Below are 20863 nucleotides of genomic sequence, written 5' to 3' on the forward strand. Positions count from 1 at the left end.
AGCACAAACACGCAAGTGAGGAGTGAGCTCGAGTAGGCATGACGCACCCTTCCTCACAGACAGGAAACGGGACCTCACCTTGAAGTCCCTCCTCTTTTCATAGACGGCAATCACGGGTTTGTTGATGTCAGCGATGAGCTCGTGTCGCTCCGACTTCCACAAATAGTCCACGCACAGCTCCAGCTGCTCCACCAGGGTGTCCTACACAGCGCACAGAGAGAACTCTGGTAAAAGGCCGCGACGGCAGCACACACCACCAGCCAGGCGACGGCGAGTACGTATCATTTAGCTCCGGCGGGTTTCGCTCACTGACCTCAGTGTACGGCGTGTCTTGTGTACCGGTGTCTTCCTTCATGGCACCTTCCTCTTTTACATTGGGGCTGATGCACATGAACGCTGCCCAGCCCATGGAGAAGGACGCTGCAGTTCCAAACAAAGTGATATCAGGGGCGTGCAAAAAGACGCACAAAGGTCACACATCACTGCTGGCGTTACATTTCATAAAAAAAAAGCAAAAAACTCAAATAGTCTTGTGTGACAACCCAAGCAAGTGTCAACAGTCAATCATTTCATTTTTGCAGAATCGAAAAAAATCAAAAATTAAATGTGAGTGTGCTTTATATGGAGCTCCGGTGACACTGAGCATCACATCCAGTGAAACGGTGAGAGTAGAAGGTGACCTGACAAAAGTGCACGTCAGCAAGGCAAGAACAACAGCTATACAATCCAATATGTACAGTAGGGTATACGTGTAGGGGAGAAAAGTTGTTAAAATTTGTTCACCTCTCAGCGTCAAAACCTTTCACCCAATATCAGCGCACACCCAGTTTCGCATTTAGTCCCCTGCCTCACTCGTTCTGAGCTCCCAACCCCCTCCACCCAGCAGGCCCCAGGCGCACACACTCACTGTCTTGATCTCGGGAGGTAGTTAGTAAGGAGCTACATTTATAGACAGGGCTTTCTTCGGGGGACACACCGGACATCCTGGCCTTGTCAACTCTCCAGTAGCCTGTTTGGTAGGGGGAGGGGAGGAGGAGGAGGAGGAGCAGGTTTACAAAGTTTACGTCCACTTGCTTTTTTGGTGTTTATGCTCAAGGACAAGGCTCACAAATCAGCAGAGCTGCTGCCACGCTGCACTAGCTAAATGGATCAGGCGGGTGAAAGCGCATTCAAAAGAAGACATCAGGCACGTGGAGCAGAAGACAAGACACGCGCTGCGATTTAAAGGAGAGATTACAGACGAGACGAGATGCAGCAAACGGAACGAAAAACATGCAACACGTGAGAAAGTGTGGACATCAGTCTCTATTTCTAGTAGAAATCAGGAGCAGGATGGTACGTAGGAGACTATGCATGAGTTCTTAATGAACCTCCACCACACACACACACACACACACACACACACACACACACACACCCAGGACACCACTGTCTTCACTTTCAGGCACACGCATCACCGCCCACAGCTGAATGAAGGACTGATGCCCAAAAGTTTCAATGAATGTGTCGGCAGAGAAAGAAGGGGAGCAGTGATTGAACTTCCGCAGAGATGAATAAACATGCACAGATGTTTGTGCACATGAGGCGCCATGAACACACACACACATGCTGCAAGAAGCTTGTGAAATAAAAGCCTCAGCAGAGAGCGCGCACTTACCTCTCCTCTTCAGCGACTCAGCGATCAGGGCTGAGATGTGGATGTAGCACATAGCAGCCTGAGGGGAAAGACAGACCGGTGAGCATTCATTTTTAAAGACGCTTCTGAAGTTGAGAGCGCTAAAGTATGAACACGTCTAACCTCTGAGAGATCTCCGTTGCGGACGTGAACCTTGGCCATGCTCTCCAGCCAGGTGCGACGAAGCTCGGGCGTGCTGGCGTAGGAGTTGGCCAGACTGTACTGCAGATCCACCAGCATTTCTGGATCCTTCTCGTGCTCCTTCATTTGAGCTGTGGCCATCAGAACCGTCCTGATTCGTTTGGTTAGGTCCTTCACCTCAGCAGGGAATGGAGTGTTCTGTGGGAACATGTTATAAAATGAAACACCACTATCCAGCTGACCGCACGTTGTGGTTTTTGACAGGGAAGTTGTAATATAACCCTAAAACCTGCGGTACCTTGAGTGGTGCGTCTCCGTTGGCAAAGTTGTTGATGATGGCCAGCGACTGTTGAAACCTTGAGCCTCCAATTCCAGCATCTGCTATCAGCTGGCTCACAGCTTTGATAACCTGTAGCAGGAAGAATAGGCCAATTCAGCTCGGATGTTTTACAATAAAGAAATTCTTGCACCGAAACCCATTGGGTCTAACTGACCTGCAGATGTGAGCGGACTATAGACTTGCCCTTGGTAAACTCAAAGTTTTTTCTCATGAAAAAATACAGCAGGGCAGCTGCCTCCATCTGGGTGGAGCTGGATCGATGGTTACAGCACTTGAGGATCTCATAGCACAGACAGCCACACAGGTCTGCCTTACCCTGGAAAAATGCACTGGGGAACTAGAGAAGGAAAAAAAAAACATGCATGAAAAAAAAAAGATTGCTTCTTTTAGCAGGCTGTGTGTGTGTGGAGGAAGTTTACCGGACCTTTTGTACAAAAAGCCTGAGTGCAGCGAAGACATGCCGTAGAGTGGCAGTTGATTGGTTGATCTGAAAGAAGAGCAAGTAGGTGTCCAGCACCTTCTTCATCAGAGTGTTCTGGCCATCATCCAGCAACAGCTGCTTCTGTGAGGATGGACGTGAAAACAAAGATTTATATTAAAAAAAGAATCTTTTACTGTTTCTGTCTCAACTGAAAACTTAAGACTAGTTCAGATCCTGTCCAACAGGTGGCAGTAATGTCTTAGTATTTATAAATACAGAGATATTATTAGTGTACTAAATGTGTACACGATTGTGTGCATGAAATTCTTTCAGGGTGTGATTGAAATATTTAGGGAGGACAAAACATGTTACATAGAGAAATAAAGCATATAATATGTAGCATATAACTCCAGCATATAACTTAAATTAACTGATATAAGATTCTCCTTAACAAAAGAAAATAGGTGAAATATCGACAAACTCTTAGTGTGTCCCATTAAATGCAGTTGTAAGTTGTATTTCATTAAATAATCACTGACCTTGTGATGGTGAACAAAGAGCTCTAGCACATCCAGCACAGTGAGCGCCACTTCAGTGGACAAGTTTGCCTCGATGTCTGTAGGACTCAGCGAGTCCCCATCCTGAATGCTCGCATCTAAGAACAGAACCAGGCATGAGAACACCCCACACCCATCGTAAAAACCCTCACACAAGCCCATGAACACAACGCGTGTCACCTGTTTCCATCATCTGCAGCAGCTTGGGGTTGGTGAGGGCGTTCTTGCCCCTGATGATGGGCATGGTTTGAGAGCGGGCGTGCCGGTGGCCTTCCCCTCCGGACGCCATCCTGGAGGCGACAGCAGGCAACAGCATTTCTAAACACTTGCGCGAAAGAACTAAGACGTTTGGCAGCTAGACGCCGTAATAAGAAGGGATTTGGCACACGTTAGACGGCAGGTAAATACAAAAATGGCGTCCCAGCTATCAGGAGTCTATTAGCACACAAGACTACACAGAACACTGCAGGTATGAGGAGGTGGCATGCTGAGAACACAATTATATTCAGTAACGTGGAGTCACAGCACAGTGGTCACAATAACGATGAATATACACAGGACACAAATGTATTTATCTAACTGTGATTATTGTTGCAGGTTCCAGCTGTATTGATATAGTAGCAGTAGTGTTTTTGTAGTATTCTGTAGTATTTTTGATTTTATGACATTGTTAGCAGTGACCAAAGACTCAGTATCTGCACTTTGTCATCATGGCTGGGGTGGAGGGTGATTACCATTGTGGGAAGATGCTTGAGGGTTGAGTGGTGGGGTGGTTAGAGCCCTTCAAGGTGCCATTGGCCTGGGTTGACTGGGCCAGCTTTAGTGCCGCTGCTAGCTTCCTGTTCACAAGCCAACCACAGAGCTAGCATTAGTTAGTTTAGTTAAGACCATCATTGTTTTAGTGTTAACCCTTATCAGTCAGCTTTCCTAACCGTGAGTGGCATGTTAACGGCTACAGTCAATAAAAAAAATAAAAATAAAAAAAAAAATCAATAAAAAAATAAGACACAATGTAGGCAATTTGCATTGCGGTACTATTTTTGCACTTTCGTGACCTTGTTACGTATTCATTCATTCAGCTCACACTGTATTCCAGTGAGGCTAAATGAAATGCTGAAAGCACACAAGATCTCCAATTTGACCTTGGTGTGACGAGATTGACTGGAGTCAGGGAAAAAAAAAGATCAAACAGCTCATATAGAGAGAAAGGTCAGCCAGATGGAAAGGCTAGAGGCATAGCAGAGTCAATGGTTTTAGTTTTCCACGTGTATAATAAATGTTATATTAACTAGGGTGTTAGTGTAGAGAGGGGGAAGAGGCTTGGAGTTGGCAAGATTTGATGAAGCTGGATGTCGATTAATCTGCAGCGCCAATCAGCTTGGTAACTGAGCCCCAACCAGCAGATGTTCCGACATATTCTTACGGTGCTCAAACTAAGTCTGATCAGACACCGGTTGCCAATCTAAGTGAAGCAAATGGTGCCTTGGCCAGACAAGGGAAAGAAGACACTGCTGCTCCACTGCTCCAGTGAGCGCAACGGCATCGAGAGCCTATTAATGAAACTCGATCGAGCCAAGCGGCGGGAGGAGACAGAGGGGCCGCGAGGTCGACGTGCGACGTCGGGGAAGGAAACGCAGCAGAGGATGTCGAGATCAGACATGCATGTGCTTGTGTCAACAGAAAAAAAAGGGGTTACTCGATGCAATGGAACGTCAATAAATGTGCAGTCACACCGACAACCCATTAACAGTAGTAGCAGCATGCACAGAGGGGGGCGGGCGAAGGCATGCATTGGGATGGAGACGACAAAGGCAAGGTCGAACATGGAGAAAACATTACAGATAACTGTTACGTGTTTGTGTCCTGCACGTGTGTGTCTGTATGTTACAGTGCAGGATGTGGCATGTTAAGGAAGAAAGGTTCCCTGAACCGACACAGGCAGAAAGCGGATCGGCCAGAGGACTGTCCTGAATTAAACTGCAGCATTTCTGGCTGAATTAAAGCCCCTGAAATCCTACTCTCTTAATTAGCTTCTTAATATGAGCAGCGGCTCAAATAAAAGTCGTGGAACAGTCCGGGTTGTGTAAATTACACTTTTGCCTGTCTAAGGTAGACGGCAGAAATGTGCAACATCAGCTGAATTAATCAATTAGCATGTGCACCCACGTTTTTAAGAGATGTGAATGACTGAATTGTTGTCTGACCCACCGCCTGACTGTCTCCTTAGCTGGCTGGCTGGCTGGCTGGCCGGCTACACACTTGCTTGTGTATTTCATCCCTCCTCAACCTCGCTGGGTGCCTGACGCTGCCTCAGTCAGGGCATCAAAAAGAGACACTAGGCGTAAAGACCGTGAATCCCCCACGGCCCCGTATTACAGACGAATGTTAAGTAGCAGGCAGACCCAGACGGGCTCAGCTACGTCTGAGAGCCCTTGCTAGGCTTCCAAGTATCTTTATTCAGTTAATGCCTCGACACACAGTAAAGCAGTGTGTTCTCCCAGCCTTGTGTTGGCTTACATCTCAGCATCCTATTGCTGAAAGGAAAAAGAGGGCTAATTTAATTAGCTGGGAGGAACCAGAAGATGGAAGAGTGTTGCAGTGCCAATGGCTCAGCTCCAGTAAGAGCACGCACACACGATAACAACCCCCATCCTGCGCTTGCCAACTACTACAGTACAATATCCAGCAGTGATTCTCTCCTAGCAGCATGATCCAGGAGTTACACCCCCCCTCCCTGTTATCCTTCTTTTCTTCACTCCTTCACCCCTTCCCCTCTCAAAGCTCATCCCTGAGTGTGCGCACGCATACAGAACACATATTAGTATTTCTGCTCTGCTGCATCCGATTAATTTATTTGCGTGTGTCCGCACGTGTCCGCATGTGGTTGCGTTTACACTTGTGTGTGCGCGTGATCGTATATATGAATTATGCATTAGTGAGTGCATAACCCCTGGCCGCAGCGTGTATGTCGAGTTAATAAGCTGCTTTTCACATGTGCGGCATTGTAACAAATGCATCTGAATGACACGTGGCCCGGGCCTTTGTCAGAAGAAGCAGACTCACCTGGCTATGTGGCGTTTTCCGAGGAACCTGAAGTGCTGCAGACACAACCTGGAGGAAAGAGGCGATTTTCAAAAAGCAATACAAGCTGGTTTATTATTTGTGTTTTGTAAGAGGGGAAAGCAGGCAAATGGGGAGCATGTGATCAAAGTGCGCTGCACCAGAAAAGTCTGGATGCTGACACAAACAGGAAACACAGAAAGTTAATTTACTGCGCTCCTCGGTGGACGGGGAGCTCTAGTTGGAATAGCGCTCAGTTTTTCTTCTCTCTTACTCGCTGTGTCATTATTTTCATCTGTTCCCTCCTGGCCATGTTCCCTTTTCTTCTCTTCTCATTTGCCTTGTCCCCCGTCCCTGTCTGTCGTTTTTTTTTTCTCTCTCTCTACGTGAACACTTGGTTTTACTAATCGGCCTGTGGTAATACTCTGCAATGAAGAAAGAGGAGCTCTTACTCCAGGATGTTGAAGAAGTCTGAGATTTCCTGATGAATGGCCCTGTGCCAATAGGACACCAGTACCTCTGGAAACAGAAAGCAGAAGGCACCACATCAGACACGGCTGCAGACTGCTAGCCAAGTGCTGGCTTTTTTAACAAACCAGACTGAAGCTAAAAAAAATTATCTGAAATTTACTGTATTTGAATAAAATGATATATCAAAAGTAGCATTTCAAACACATTTTAGCAAATATCTGCACTGGACTGCGAAAATTCTGCGTATTAATAGCTGTTAAATGCCATTTCTTACCTTCAGATATGGTTTTCATGATGTGCAGAAAGCACATGAGGAGGCCGCGGGTCTCCGCCTGGTCCAGCTTGTCGCAGCGTGAACCGTAGCCTATCAGGGACTGGGGTCGTGCAAACTAAAAAAAAAAATCGAGGCAGAAAAAGCAGGGCAACTGTTGGTATGAGGGCTATGGCTGGGGACGCTGAAGTCATGAGCTGATGCAGCATTTTTCAATTCAGTTGGGCTGCTTTCAAGCCAAATTACATAAAATGAATTACTGTGTCACTAAATTCCTGCCAACATTTTATTCCAGGAAATGTGGAAAAGATTTGCGAAGACCTTTTATTTCATGTTGGGAAAATACGGTCCGAGAGTTAAATACTTCAAAATAAGTAAAATGAGGTACTGATGCAAATGCCCTTGCTTAGGCAGCTCTATTTTTCTGCACACCTTCCTATAAACAGTGTAACATTCTGTCTCCACGTCTCACCTTCTCACATCCATCCATCTTCTCACTGTTCCTGTCACTGTTGCTAGGGTTTGAGTCCACGCTGATCAGAGAGCCTCGAGAATCGGCCTGGTTACCCGTAGCAACTGCCAAGGACGAGAAGGCTGGCGGGGAAGGAGGAGGAGGGGGAGAGCGAGAGCGAGAGGGGGAGAGGCGATAGCATCAACATCCTGATTCACACCTTTCTGCTGTGTATAGACACTAGAAATAGACACACAGCACGCGTCGGCGCTACCTGTAATGGAGTTGAGTACTTCTTTGGAAAAGGAGGCGTCCACCGAGTGGCCGTGGCGAGTGACAGGGATAATCCCTCCAGCCACTCCCACGCTGAGGTCATCTCGAGAACCCTGGTGGGTGGGGGAGGAATGATTCGTAATTCTATCGATCACTTCTTATAGTTTTCTATTAACAAGCTGCAGAGATCGCAACAACATGAGCAGCATTCAACAAGACTGTATTGTTTAAGGATTGCTGCAAACTTAGTTCCTTTAATGCAGGAATATAATAAAGAAATGCATGTGCTGTGTACAAGGCATGATGCAATGCCATAATGAATAGAAATGAAAGCTAAAGCTATGGAATTTAAGATTCAGGTTGAAAGAGAAGTTTATTTAACGTGTACGACTCAGTCACCCAATAAAATACAGAGAGAACTGATGACTTCATCGTTCATCTTGACTCTTACTTGGTCACTAGAAGTGAAGTAGATGGGGAAGATGTCCCTGAGGAAGAATCGAGGCATGTTGTCCAGGATCAGGCCGTACAGGGGCAGGTAGAGAGACGCAATCCTGGCCTGTTTCTCCTGCAAAAGAGGCCGATTTGAACATTTGCGTTTGCAGATGGTTTTTACACATTTTGTAAATTCAGCCCTGTTTTCAGTCAGGAAGCTAGTGAGGACAGATTCAAAATGAGTCTGTAGGTTGTTTTTCTAAAATTAAATGTGTCTGGTGATGATTTTACACGACTACGGTCCTGCTGTTGTTTTGAAATAGTTTATCATTACCAAACAGATAATGACATTTCCTTGGCAAACTTAAAAATAAAACTGTGTTTACAGTGTGTCGCAGGAGAAATTATCACTGCCTTATCAATCTATCCAAAAACCTATCCAAAAAAATAAAATATTACATAACCATATAAAAAAAACACCCTTCCAAGAAAAGGTTGCAGCTTTTGACTAAACATTCATTCACATCGCGGTTGCTCTGTTTTCCAGTTTACTTCCTGATTGCTCATATTTAGTTTTCCCTTGTGTAGACTCAGGACCTCCAGTCCTGCTGTTGTGTTGCGGTTGGCGATGTTTAGCACTGTTCACCAGACCGCGGATTACTAACTTGATCTGATTTAGACACTTCCCAGCACTCATTAAGACCGTAGCTCGCAGCTGCCACGAAGGATCACATGTCGGTTCGTACGTGTTTGCATGAGTCACAGCGGAAGAATTTCTACTGTGCGCTCATGATTCATTTTTCATACCCCTTAGTTTTTTTTCCCCCCTATATAAACATCATGTTTCTGTCTACCTTGGTGGCATATCGTGCGTCCAGAGAGTGTTTGGCCATAAGCGTCTTCAGGGTGGCCAAGGCTAGGTGTCTCAGGTCCTGCTCATCCTGGAGGGCAAGCCCCAATTCCCTCAGCAACAGGCCGGTCAGGAAGTGTTTCCTGCAGAACTCTCCGGTCAGATTGTACTCGGGCACCGACACTGAGGAGAGACGCCGCTCACGTTGTCATAGGAAATCTAACTGCTGCACATTATTTAAATAACGCCAATATTTGACTTTCCACCAGGGATTCTTATTAATCCCTGTCTAAACAGAAATCCGGCTTCTGTGGGCAAATAATGTGACACATTTTCAATGAGTTCTATCGCAGCCACACACACAAACACACACACACACACACACACAACATTACGAAGGAAATGAATGAAAATATTTACCATGGGTAGTTTGTGGCTCTGGGGATGCATGGTCTGACATGGACAAATAAAGTGAGAGACGATGAAGGAAAAAAGAGACAGACAGGGTGTTAATAAACAAATGAGAGTGAGCGCTGTGATGCTGCGGCAGTTACCACATTAACACTGACGTCGCTTAGCTACGGCCCGCGAACCGTACTCTCTCTTACCTGTGATGCGAGCCGAGGGTAAGGGCAGGCTGAGAGGGATGTAGTGCTCGTGGTTGCACACCTCTCTCAGGAATTCAAACTTCAGCTCACACAGGACCTTTCAGGCACACACAGAAATGCTCTTATTGAACTGTTTGTCTTTATGTAGCTGCAAACATGAAGGACCTTTGCGCTTTTCGATGCATCTTTATAGGTAATTTTCATATATTTTCACCTTGCTGTCAGTAGCGGTGATCATGTTCACATAGTTGCTGATCAGTTTGAATGTGAAGCCTCTGTCCATCAGAGTGAAGCAGCGCTGCGAACGGAGCATCAGTTAATAAGACAGTGAGAACCGGAACATTTAACACAGGAAGTTTTTTATCTGAGGTTTATACTGTTTGCATTCAACCACGTAAGAGTCTCAGTATGCCAAGAATCTAATGTCCTCAAACATGAGTGGGCCCCATGAACATAACTGTGATTTAAATCCATGGTGACGCTGCTCCCACCTTGACAAAAGCTGCCACGGCTAAGTTGGCACTGCGCGTTTCCTCTGCCAGTTCCTTGTTCTTCCAGAAGATGTGCTCGGACACCGTCTCCACCAGCGTCTCCATGCGGCTCAGGTAGGACGAGGGGAAACGCTGCGGCCTCGGAAGCTGCACGGGCACAGACTCGGCGTGGTAAACACATGCACCGTGACCCAGGGAACTGAGCGTTACATTTTGAAGGAAAGGGAAAGGGGAGCACCTTACCTTTACTTTGTCAGAGTCATCCAAATGTTGGGCCATGGACTTGACGATGAGCTCAAAGAAGAACCAGGAGAACTGAAACCAGGAGAGGTCATTCAGTGAGTAATTAAGAATTTTGTACTTAGCATTAAAGGCAGGGACAGTCATTTATTCTTTTTTTAAAAAAAAAAAAATTAACTTCCTTATTTTAGTTATGAGTAGGGAGACAAACCTTCAGAGCATTCTTGACTGCTGCCTGTTCATTGCTCTTCAGGTCAAAGGTCATCCCTTTAGCCAGCTCCTCGTGAACAGTCCTGAAGCCATGCGCCTCTGACTTGAACACATACTACACACAGACGGCAGAAAAGAAAGGAGGCAAAAACATTTTTATGAAGCCAGTGTGACTTTATTTTCATTTCTAATTGTACATTCAAGAGGGAAATTGGGCATTTGACTTTGAGATGACTGGAAATGAGGTGCGACTTAAATTCCGCCCGGCAACAATAAATCAGTTATCAACACTTGTGTTGATAGATTTATTATTGAACGATTTCCCAAGAAAACACAACAGTGAATGCTTCAGTGTCTTTGCTTTTCATGATAGCAAATTTTGTGCCTGCCTGGTTTGATAAAGCTCCACTTTTTTCACAGTTCATTTATTCTTATTTTATTAACAAATTCTTAGATTAACTGAAAATACTGTGCATCTAACTGGTTTATAAAATGTATTTATTCTTTACTTACTTACTATTCTTTTACTCTTTAAAGAAAATTTTACCACAAATTTTTCTATACCATAAAGTGACATGTTAAAATGTTGTTCAACATATCATTATACTGTATGTAGCATTTCTAACACACAATGCACTGTAGCAAAACTCCAAAAACCGAGAAAGAAACAGATCTTCAAAACTGGGAAACAGGAACAAGAAAGTGCTGAATATATTCGCTGGACAAAAAAAACTGATTGCACGTAATATTCCTGTAAATGAATACACTCGCGCTCGCACAAAAGACACACAAAGACACAAAATCAGCGGTTTAAATTGGGCACCACTGCCGCTGGTGATCATGCCGATCTGTTGCCACGGCAACCCCGCTTCCATTCACCCTGCTAGTCCTCTCCTCTTACTGTACCTCCCACCACTCCTCTCTGCCACTACCTCTTCAAACTCTGCAGTTTTCCTTCTCTGCGGCCAACATCAAACAGGTCTCGCTGCTTTTTCTTTCTTTCTTTCTTTCGTTTTTTTTTTTTTTTTTTTTTTTTACTCTCACTTCTAATTCTTTCACTGATTTTTCCAACCGACACAAACGCGCCTTGTGTTTCTGATTGAGCTGGCTGAACGTCCTAGCCTGCCTCCAACTCTTCTTCTTCTTCGCCCTCTTTTTATGTGTGCGTGCGTGCTCACACGCTGTTCTGGGCACGTGGCCCTAGCTACACTACTGCTAGCCTAAACACGCACAAATATACACAAATACAAAATGCGCCCTTTTATGTTTTTTTTTTCTACTCTCCACAAATTAAACTGTTATTGCAAAGGTTTCTCCCTTAAATGGAAAACATTAGACTTCAAAATGATTATATGATCCTCCTGCACACACACACACACACACACACACACACACGCACACACACAGGCAAGCAAAACACAATTCATCCTCTGTTATACCTTTATGTAGGAGTGCAGGTAGTGGTCCAGGTTTTCTTCGTGGCATTTGGCAACAAGATGGACCAAAACTCTGCAGGCAGAGGAAAGAAAAAACAAAACAAACGAAGAATTGTATTTAATGTTATGTATAACATGTTTCTCTCTGTTGCTCTTCAAACACTGAAGGATTTTTTATATATGAGCCATAATTAAAATGTTAACACAAACCACCAAATATATATATCTATGTAAAAATGGAAATTTAAATATTATCAGTGTTTTTTCTTCCATTATTGGTCCCTCACACTGTTAAAAAACTGACGTTATAAGGGGGCTTGCAGTACCACAGCCTACCTGGTGGTGGCAGTAGTGACCTCGTCGTTATCATTCTGAGTTAAAACCTTGAACAGCTGGTTGAAGAGCACAGGCAGAAAACGAACTATCACTGGGATTCTCTCCATACTGAGGAGACCCTGGAGAAGGGTGGAAAAGAGGCGTAGGGGGAAGGAGGTGGAGAAGATAGGTAAATAAATAAATACATAAATAAATTAGAACTGAATACATTCAACATCCCAGTCAAGGCTCTGGCTTCTGATTTTGTGATTTGAGGAGGTATAGCAGCTTTTCTCTAACCTTCAGGCAGTTAAGGAAGTTGGAGGTAGGAGGCTGAGAGAGGTCCAGCTCTCTCTTCTGGCACTGCTGGAAGAAACGGTTCAGGTGGGGGTCCTGGCGCAGAGGGAGGAATTCATAAAAAATCTGCAGCTAGCATCTGCACTATTACTTAGAGGACAGGCTCCTTTTTAAGTGGCAGTCAAAGCTGAAAGGTGAACTTCAAAACCTCACGAAACCACACAAAAATGGTCACCATTTCATGTTTTTCCATTCTCTCTATGAGCTGATTGCGTTTGGTTTTTATTTATCTAATCTGTTGCACTGCAAGCGAAACCAAGACAGTGGCCGACGTGATGCGAGCGCACCAGCCAATCAAGGCTTTGCTGTGCAGAGCTCCAAACATCCTCTGTAAACAGAAACAGTCAACTTCCTTTTTTTCTCGTGTGTCAGTCTGCGTGAGGAAGAAGCCACCACTTGATCCATTAATGCTGATTGTGCACCTTGGGGTCGCATTGCGCTGACTCGCGCTCACTCACGTGTAATGCGTTTAGGGATGCGTCTAATGGTCATTTTACGTCCATTTCACCATTACACACAGAGACAGGCCTAATTTATTTTACTTCTGCACGAGAAACTGAGATGGGACAGTTGAGAAACGGAAAATGGAAAGCAATTACACTCTCAAGTGAAAGTGCTCCTTAGAGAGTAAAACTTTTATGGGGAGTGTTTTTAGGGATGCACAACAGTAGCTGAATCAATTGCATGGATAGCTATCAATCGAAATGAGGGGGTTTACCTGAGTGTATACGGTGGAGATGACATTGGTGGACACTTTAAAGATAGGTTTCCCTCCATCGACCCATTTCACGTCAGCTCCGTTCTGTGTAAAGGGAAAAAGAACAGGAACAGAAAATGTGTCACATCTCATTTTAAGCACCCTTCCTTTCTCCTTTCCTTCTCCTTCCCTCTCCTTCACTACCACCTTGGAGCTGCTGGCTTCCTTGATGGCCAGGTATCCAGGCGGCAGGTTACAGGAAACGGAGATGCTGAACTCCTGAGATGAGACGCGGCCCTCTTTGAGAACCGGCAGCCAAGAATACCCCACTTAAAAAAAAAAAAAAAAGTAAACAGGACACTTAATAACTTAAAAGAGGAAAAGACTAAGCACACATAACCCGGTGGAGAATCGACCATTTTCTCACCTGGAGTCTCCAAGGTCTCTTTCCTCTTTGCATTTGTCTTGGCATTGATGTCACAGGTGACGTGGTAAAAGGAGAACAGAAGATGGTGCTTTTCATGAAGTTGTGTCGGGAGCTCGATCTTCACCTGTGGACGCAGCAGCATTTAATATCTGGAAAAAGTGCTCTCGACAACAAAAAAAACTCTAATAAATCTCCCTTCTATTATTTTCCACCCCTCGTCTGCTCCTCACCTCGTCATAGAAGTCTGGATTCTGGGAGTGATGTAGGACTGTGGAGCAGGCTGCTGTGGTGAAGACGGGCCCTCCTGGCTTACCGTAGATACACTAAAAAAAAAAAAAAAAAAAAAGTTTCCCATGATATAGAGAGCTTAACTAGAGAGGGAATGGATCATATAAAAAGCGAAATAAAATGTCCCATCAGCATATTTCTGGATAACTTTCTACCTTTAAGGGCTTGGCAACCTCTTCATCTGAGCTGCGGAACTCCACATAGACTGCGAGGTTACGAGCCTGCGAACAAGAGGACCATTGTGATGTTAATGACTGAACACTGTATCATTAAAAAAGAGGTAAGCTGGAAGTCATTCTGCTGCTAGGTTAAGATACCATTAAATGACACATTTAACGCTTGAGTGCCATACCTTGGCAAAGCTCTTCTGGCCGTCGTACTTGAGGTGTTTGGGGTAGACGTAGATGTGGTTTCTGTAGACGCGGTGCGGCTGCGTGAACTTGGTGCTGTCCTGCACGAACTCCTCCACCTCCACCGTCGGCTGGTTCTTGCTCAGGTCTTCAAAGGGCTTCACGGGCACGTAGGAGGACGTCACGCAATCTGAAAGGCGGATTTCCGGACATGCGTCAAAGCAGAGAAGGCGAGAGAGGATGCAGAAGATCAAAAAAACACAGGCTGTGGACATACTGGGATGCTCCATTGGAATGTAGTCCATTGAGATGTCGAGCGTCCCGGGAACAGTCTGCATTTTGCTGGTCTTCTCAGCCCTGCAGAGACGCAAGTTTGAGCAGAAGAAGAAATGCGTGTCTTATCTTGGAGAAGTGTGTGTGTGACCCATTTTTCTGGAGATGCCTGCGGGCCATCTTACCTCCTGTATTCAGCCACCAGCTTAATCAGGTCGTCTGTGGAAATCTTGTTACTCTCTTGTTTGAATAGAGGCGAGAAACGAGACTCTCGGTCCAGTGCCCCATGGTTGTCCTTAAACACTGGCCTGTAATAGAGAGAGGCAAAACAGAATGAGATAAACTACTATTGCTGAGTAAGATTAAATAATAAACTAAATGAAGGCAGAGGTACTGACCTGATGGACCAGGCGAACGGCATACGGTACTTCCCCAGTTTACTGCAGAACTGTTTGTTGGACTTCAATATTTTCTGAACAGTCTGTAGAGAAATACGGACAGAGGGACACAAGAAGCCACAGATGACATTCTTGAACTGAGCGGGACGCGATCAGCCGCAAGGGCCAGTTGACCTCAACAGAGTGACAGACCTAATCAGGGGCTGTTTAATACAGTAACTCCAGCAGCGGGCTGAACGGCTGCTGATTCGTTTAAACGTTTAAACAAGGACCACGTGGAGCACTGCCAGAGGGGAAAGCCGGGAAAAGTCTTGGATAGGATCTCGGAAAAACCTAATTTCTCAGATGATGGAGATAAACTCTGGCCTTACAGGAAAACCTTTCCGCAAACGTCAGTTGAAACTGTTTTACTAGATTAAGCCCCTTTTCTTTACAATAAACGCCTTGACAGAATGTCGGGGGCCATTTTTTCCCGGGTTGCTCCAAGAGATAAGATGCTATAAAAAGGCAGACCGTTTCTTGTGGATCAATTATGAATCAAGACTCAGTTGCGTACAGCAGTAAGAGTGATAATGTTCCCAACCTTGCTGGAGTCCGTGTTCTTGATATAAGGTTCAGTGCCACAGGCGATATTTCCCATCAGGACCTTTTCCACTCTTGCCAACATCACTATGTCTGTGTGGGGGTTGGTCACGGAGAAAATGGCCTGCACGGACAGGCAAATTACAGTCAGTCTACATGCTGAATGCATTTTCATTTGACTGCTGATCTGTAAAACATAGCGTCGGAGGAACGACCCCGTACCTGTTTGGGAAAGCAAAGCCAGTGCTCCAGGTCCAGGCTGAGGTAACAGTCGCCCAGCTTCTTCTCTGCGGGGGAGGACAAGCCATTCTCCTGACCTCCAACGCCCGTGCCCGTGCCCCCCGTCCCATTACAGCAGCCCCCGAGCATCTGTCGCACCGTCTCGTGGTTGAGGTCGACATGGAAGTCTGCAGACACCTTCCTCCCTTCCCGTACGTCCAACAGAGCCAGCGACACGAAGAAGGGTTCGATCTGGAGGAGCAGATCCAGCACGGTTACTGGTTGCACCTTTGACCATCGACTTCACAAAACATCCACTTTTAAGCCCCTTCTCGGCTGCTTTAGTCATATGTAACTAGAAAGACAATTTCATTTATCTTCACAGAAGTCCTGCTTTAACTGAAATATAAGAAACTGTAAGAAACTATAGGTTTATACACTAACTGCACAGAGAACTGAAATGTCTGAAAGGGCAAAAAGCTCCTTGTCCTTACATTGGTGATTGGTCCAGTTTCACTCTCGCTCACACAGCCCTGCAGCATGAGGTTGAGGGATTTGCAAGTTATCATAAACCTCCTGCCCAGCTTCTCCTCAAACGGGCGCACCGGCGTGTTTTCAGCTGACGAATGTTCAGTCCGAGGGCTCCTCAGAACCTGCGCTCGGGGTGACAGAAAAAAGCTTTACTTCGTTTCAAGGCGACATATTAACTCTGTGAAGGAGATGCGGTCAAAGGCGTAAAAAGCATAAAGGACGCGAAAATCTGAAACAAAGGGGCATAGCCAGACTGCTCATACTCACGGGTGTGTCAGGGTCGAGGGAGAACAGATTTAACCGCTCTTCTCTCCTGGCAGAGCGAATTCCTTCGTCCGTCTCCGAGATGTACTGTGGACACGTGGAGCGGGAGAAGGTTAGAGAAAGAGCGTCCGAGAACAACTGTGTGAAAAAAAATATATGCGACTAAACCTGTATTGTGCTAAGCTAAGCTCTTTCATTGACATTTAGATGTGGTAAATAGTTACTCGCGTGTTCAGATTTTTCTTGTAAACAAAGAAAGCTACAGTAATGTTCAGTAGTTCTCTCCAAAAAAGCACTGTGTGTATCTTTGAGGCCTGGAAAAAATCCTATTAATTTCTTTCCTCATAAAATATTTACAGAGTGAACTTTTTGAATATTATGAAACCAGCATTGTTTAATCCATGTTTATACTGAGTAACAGACTTCATGTTTCAGCTTGAAGTTTTCTTGGTGCTTTACCACGAGGGTGCTTGTGCACAAATGCGCATTGTGACGGTGCACCACAAGAAACGGCCAATTGCAGACCCAATTGCGAAAACATGACTTCATGTCACCATCGACAGACAAACCCACACCGGCTGCCTTCACAAAGACACGCGCTGTTCATTCACATATGTTTAAGTGTGATAATGTAGGTCGTCAACCTTTGCTAGCTCTGGATTGATGCCATTCTCTGTAGTTTCTTCATTTTCCTGCAAAGTTGCGTCGCTTATCGACAGGTCGAACACATCTGGGGAGAAAATAAACACAATCAGGATTCCTCAAAGTGACGTTTTTACGAGCGGTGACCCGTCGTGGAGGGTTTATCCGAGTCATGCATTTGGATGTTTAAGGTCATAGAACATTTTCTGAAATGGATTCAGCAGCCCACTAAAAAAGCGTCTGCTGACATACAGTGTATTCATCTCGGGGTAAAATATGACTCCATTTGTGGTATTTATGGATAATAAGGCAGGCGGGCTCCTGCAGAAATACACCCTTCATGTTGCCTGGAGCGATTCTTCCCAAAGGCCATGCTGAACCAAATGGCTCATTAATGGTAGGTCACCACACACCCTCAGCCTGATTTAGAGGCATGCTAACAGACCGCAGAGCCATGGCGGCTGAGGCTATTACATCATGCCTTCACTTCACACGGGGCCAATTCTCGGTGCTCTGTCAGTGCGTTATGTTGCGTTGGGGGCTGTGGACCCATGCCCAGGCTCTTACAAAGCTGGCACACAAGGTTTATTAAGAACTACATTTGATATACTAAAGCTAGGCGGAGTCACTGTTAGTGTCAGGTCTCATTTCCTGAATGTTATGGACCGAACCTCGACCCAGCAGAAATCATCGCAAAGTTCATAGCGAGATGACAAATTATATTTAGTGGGAGAAAGTCAGACAGAGGGGAAACAGTAAAAATGCTGCCGACAGTATAAAATCAGTCCTCTCTTGAGGGCACCGTGATTTATCCATATGTTGAAGTTATTCACATCGTCTCTTTTTAAATACATCTTTCTCCTCTAAATTACCATTTCTTCTTCCATCCCCTGTACTCTTTCCAACTATTTTACGGTTCCATTGCTGAAATAAACTTTTTATTTTTTTTCACGACTGAAAGCAAAAACAGAATCGGTCTCACCCTGCCGATGTTCGGTGAGGTCCAGACTCTTGCGGTCTGGAGCGGGCCCGTCAGGCGGGCTGATCTGCAAGATGCGGGTCAGCGTGCTAATCCACTCCTCCATGTCTTGTTCGCTCTCCGCGGCCAGCACGAAGTACGTAACCTCGTTCATCTTCAGCTCGAAGGCGTGCTTCCTCAGGCGGTTATTCTTTAGGTGAGGAAGGGAAGGGAAGGTGTCAGATTATGCGATAGCACAGTCAAGGTGCAGCTTAGATTGTGGAAGATACCACAGTTGTTTATATTTATTTAAACATGCAGGTCCTTTGTCCCCTGTGTGATCATGCTTACAGCCAGTAGTCTCTTCATAACAGGCAATAATTTAATCTATATCCCGCTTTTAGTTTATAAGGAAGTGCTTCGATTTTAAGTGTGCAAGTGTTTTGTGACAGCGTGAGTAGAAGGGAGTCCCCGCATTGCTCCATAAACTTTAACACCCACCTGTACCACACCCGTGCATGAGTCAAGGAAGATGCACCCTTTGGGCTCCTTAGAAATCTTTTCGTCTTTGTAGAAGTTCATGATGTAGGAGTTGTCTGTCAGCTGGGTTAGCTGGAAATACCTCCTCTTGAATGACTGCACGGGCAGAAATATGGTTCAAATAAAGTATGTACATACATACACATGCATATAAAATAAAGCTTATAAAGTTAAAGCTAGAGAAACTAATTGATATGAACTTTTAAAACCAGCCTTGAACTGCAAACAGTGATACAGTCAGAGATGTAGTGACGAATGTGCTGATCAAGATCTTAAGGAAATTGTTATTATATAGGAACATATTATTATGTTCAATCAGAGTTCAACAGGTCAGAGTGCAGGGAAAAATGTTTCAGGAGACAGCAGAGAAAGGTGAGCGTGTGGGCATGGAAAAAAAACAAAGGCCGTGACATTTCCTCACCCGAACTGTGATGCTGTTGTTGACGGTGCTGTTGAAATTCCCTTTGTACAGCCAGCCTGAACGAAACACGCCGATCCCTCCCCCTCCTCCGCCACCTCCGCCTCCTCCTCCTCCTCCTTTGGACGAGGACAGGGAGGTGGTGTCCTGCGAAAAAACAAATGCGATCCGTTGCAGATGCATTAGCTGTCCATTCATCCTTCGGCAAGCAAGGGCCGATGATCGATACAGAGGAGGAAACTTTCCAGACTCGATTCATCCTGGTGTGGCCATTTGTCAGTCAAATTACATTTACAAACCATGTCCTGCTGACCTGTAATAAACTGACTGGGCTTGCAAAGTATAGTGTAACAGCTTTAAGGATGAAATAAACTAATTTAAACATAAGGCCCAGGATGTAATGCATTCACTCTGAAAAGCCTTTGACAGAAAATGGTCATTACTAACCTCATCCTTGTCCACATCTTCATAGTCTATCTCAAAAGAATGTGATGGCAGCTTCTCTGCTTTGTACAGTTTCCTATAAGGGATCGGGAGAGAATAGGAAGATGTTGAGAAAATATGGACCTCCGATAATGAAACATGGTGCAGGGAAAGAGAAAATGATGTGCAAGGCTGACTCTGGCTCCCTCGTTCTCTGTCAGGAGCCAACAATAGGTACTCTTCACTCGATCCCGCTCCACTGACTTCACAGGACCGACCGCCTTTGTGCGCGAGCCACCGGATAAAATGGCTTTGTGCGTGTGCTGTGAGGTGCAGACAGCGAGGCTGCGAGGCTGCGAGGCTGCGAGGCTGCAAGTCTGTGGAGGATAACCCTGGAACCAGCCTCCGCTAAAAGTCACACAGTCGTAAAAGCTGCCCAACGAAATCTCCTCTTGGACTGCGTTCAGAAAAAAACGGCTGATTACAGGCTGGTTGCGCACGCAGGGACGCTAATACCGGCCTTCGCAAATGGAGATCGCCCCACTCAGATCAGAGCCGCGTCATTAGTAGCTGTAGACTTGTACTGTACTATGGTTTCCGGACTGTATTTCTGTGTTTCACTTTGGCTCGTTCTATAAATCAGCGCGCATGGAAACTTGGTAAACAAGCTATACAGTAGTTGTGTTTCCCACATTTAAAAATGACAGGACAACGGAGCTTCGTGGTATGACATCTCAGCGGCTTTAACTTGTGCCTATTTTATAGTTCATCACGGATGTCATCAGAGGTCATGTGAACTGACTCAAAGAATACAGTGGCAACCCATGGGACAGAAGGAAGACATTCCTGTGGCTGAGTGCAGTAACTGCAGGGCTGCTCCGGGGTCAGCCTCGCTGGGGCCGACAAAACTACGGTCGACTGACTGACAGCCTTAAATGAGATTGAATGGATGTCCAACTAGATGACTGACGTTCGAAAAAGGAGGAGAGAAAAAGGAAAGAGGGAGCACTGAAAGTTAACATATTTCAAGTGGTAGGTCATTAACAAGAGCAGCATGGTGGCCGGCGCTGAGTGAAGGAGAGGCCAGGGGGAGCGAATTTCACTCAAAGTGTAATAAATTACGGTTATTCTTTATGTTAGCAGCTACTTATGGGTCTGGGTGTTCATCAGGGGAAAAAAAATACAGCCCATAGTTAATCACGACCGAAAGACAAGCAAACCTGGAACCACTTTTTGCAGTTTTGTCCATGC

At 45.4% G+C, this 20863-nt stretch overlaps 1 protein-coding gene across 7 annotated transcripts in view; it reads right to left on the minus strand.

Moving 5' to 3' along the window:
- dock10 (dedicator of cytokinesis 10) overlaps nt 1-20863 on the minus strand; it is a 54749-nt gene that overhangs the window by 4085 nt on the left and 29801 nt on the right. For 4 of the 7 annotated variants that reach the window (XM_047593587.1, XM_047593585.1, XM_047593589.1 and 1 more), the window contains exons 5-49: nt 19637-19709; nt 19193-19336; nt 18733-18867; nt 18256-18442; nt 17276-17361; nt 16635-16718; nt 16331-16489; nt 15840-16088; nt 15619-15741; nt 15036-15118; nt 14823-14945; nt 14642-14721; nt 14367-14554; nt 14170-14235; nt 13957-14049; nt 13727-13850; nt 13507-13628; nt 13321-13404; nt 12546-12638; nt 12267-12385; nt 11934-12003; nt 10496-10609; nt 10288-10359; nt 10045-10191; nt 9768-9851; nt 9554-9650; nt 9366-9398; nt 8950-9128; nt 8112-8228; nt 7662-7773; nt 7409-7530; nt 6940-7054; nt 6647-6713; nt 6198-6245; nt 3869-3973; nt 3315-3424; nt 3117-3232; nt 2581-2718; nt 2311-2493; nt 2115-2225; nt 1799-2014; nt 1658-1715; nt 908-1009; nt 314-420; nt 79-201 (exon numbers count right to left, since the gene is read on the minus strand). In XM_047593587.1, the coding sequence (XP_047449543.1) occupies nt 79-201; nt 314-420; nt 908-1009; nt 1658-1715; nt 1799-2014; nt 2115-2225; nt 2311-2493; nt 2581-2718; nt 3117-3232; nt 3315-3424; nt 3869-3973; nt 6198-6245; nt 6647-6713; nt 6940-7054; nt 7409-7530; nt 7662-7773; nt 8112-8228; nt 8950-9128; nt 9366-9398; nt 9554-9650; nt 9768-9851; nt 10045-10191; nt 10288-10359; nt 10496-10609; nt 11934-12003; nt 12267-12385; nt 12546-12638; nt 13321-13404; nt 13507-13628; nt 13727-13850; nt 13957-14049; nt 14170-14235; nt 14367-14554; nt 14642-14721; nt 14823-14945; nt 15036-15118; nt 15619-15741; nt 15840-16088; nt 16331-16489; nt 16635-16718; nt 17276-17361; nt 18256-18442; nt 18733-18867; nt 19193-19336; nt 19637-19709 (5161 nt within the window). The remainder of the gene's footprint in view (nt 1-78; nt 202-313; nt 421-907; nt 1010-1657; nt 1716-1798; nt 2015-2114; nt 2226-2310; nt 2494-2580; nt 2719-3116; nt 3233-3314; nt 3425-3868; nt 3974-6197; nt 6246-6646; nt 6714-6939; nt 7055-7408; nt 7531-7661; nt 7774-8111; nt 8229-8949; nt 9129-9365; nt 9399-9553; nt 9651-9767; nt 9852-10044; nt 10192-10287; nt 10360-10495; nt 10610-11933; nt 12004-12266; nt 12386-12545; nt 12639-13320; nt 13405-13506; nt 13629-13726; nt 13851-13956; nt 14050-14169; nt 14236-14366; nt 14555-14641; nt 14722-14822; nt 14946-15035; nt 15119-15618; nt 15742-15839; nt 16089-16330; nt 16490-16634; nt 16719-17275; nt 17362-18255; nt 18443-18732; nt 18868-19192; nt 19337-19636; nt 19710-20863) is intronic. The other 3 variants (XM_047593590.1, XM_047593586.1, XM_047593591.1) reach the window with 3 other exon arrangements.

The sequence above is a fragment of the Mugil cephalus genome, chromosome 9, assembly GCF_022458985.1.
Source record: "Mugil cephalus isolate CIBA_MC_2020 chromosome 9, CIBA_Mcephalus_1.1, whole genome shotgun sequence".
NCBI classification, from domain to species: domain Eukaryota; kingdom Metazoa; phylum Chordata; class Actinopteri; order Mugiliformes; family Mugilidae; genus Mugil; species Mugil cephalus.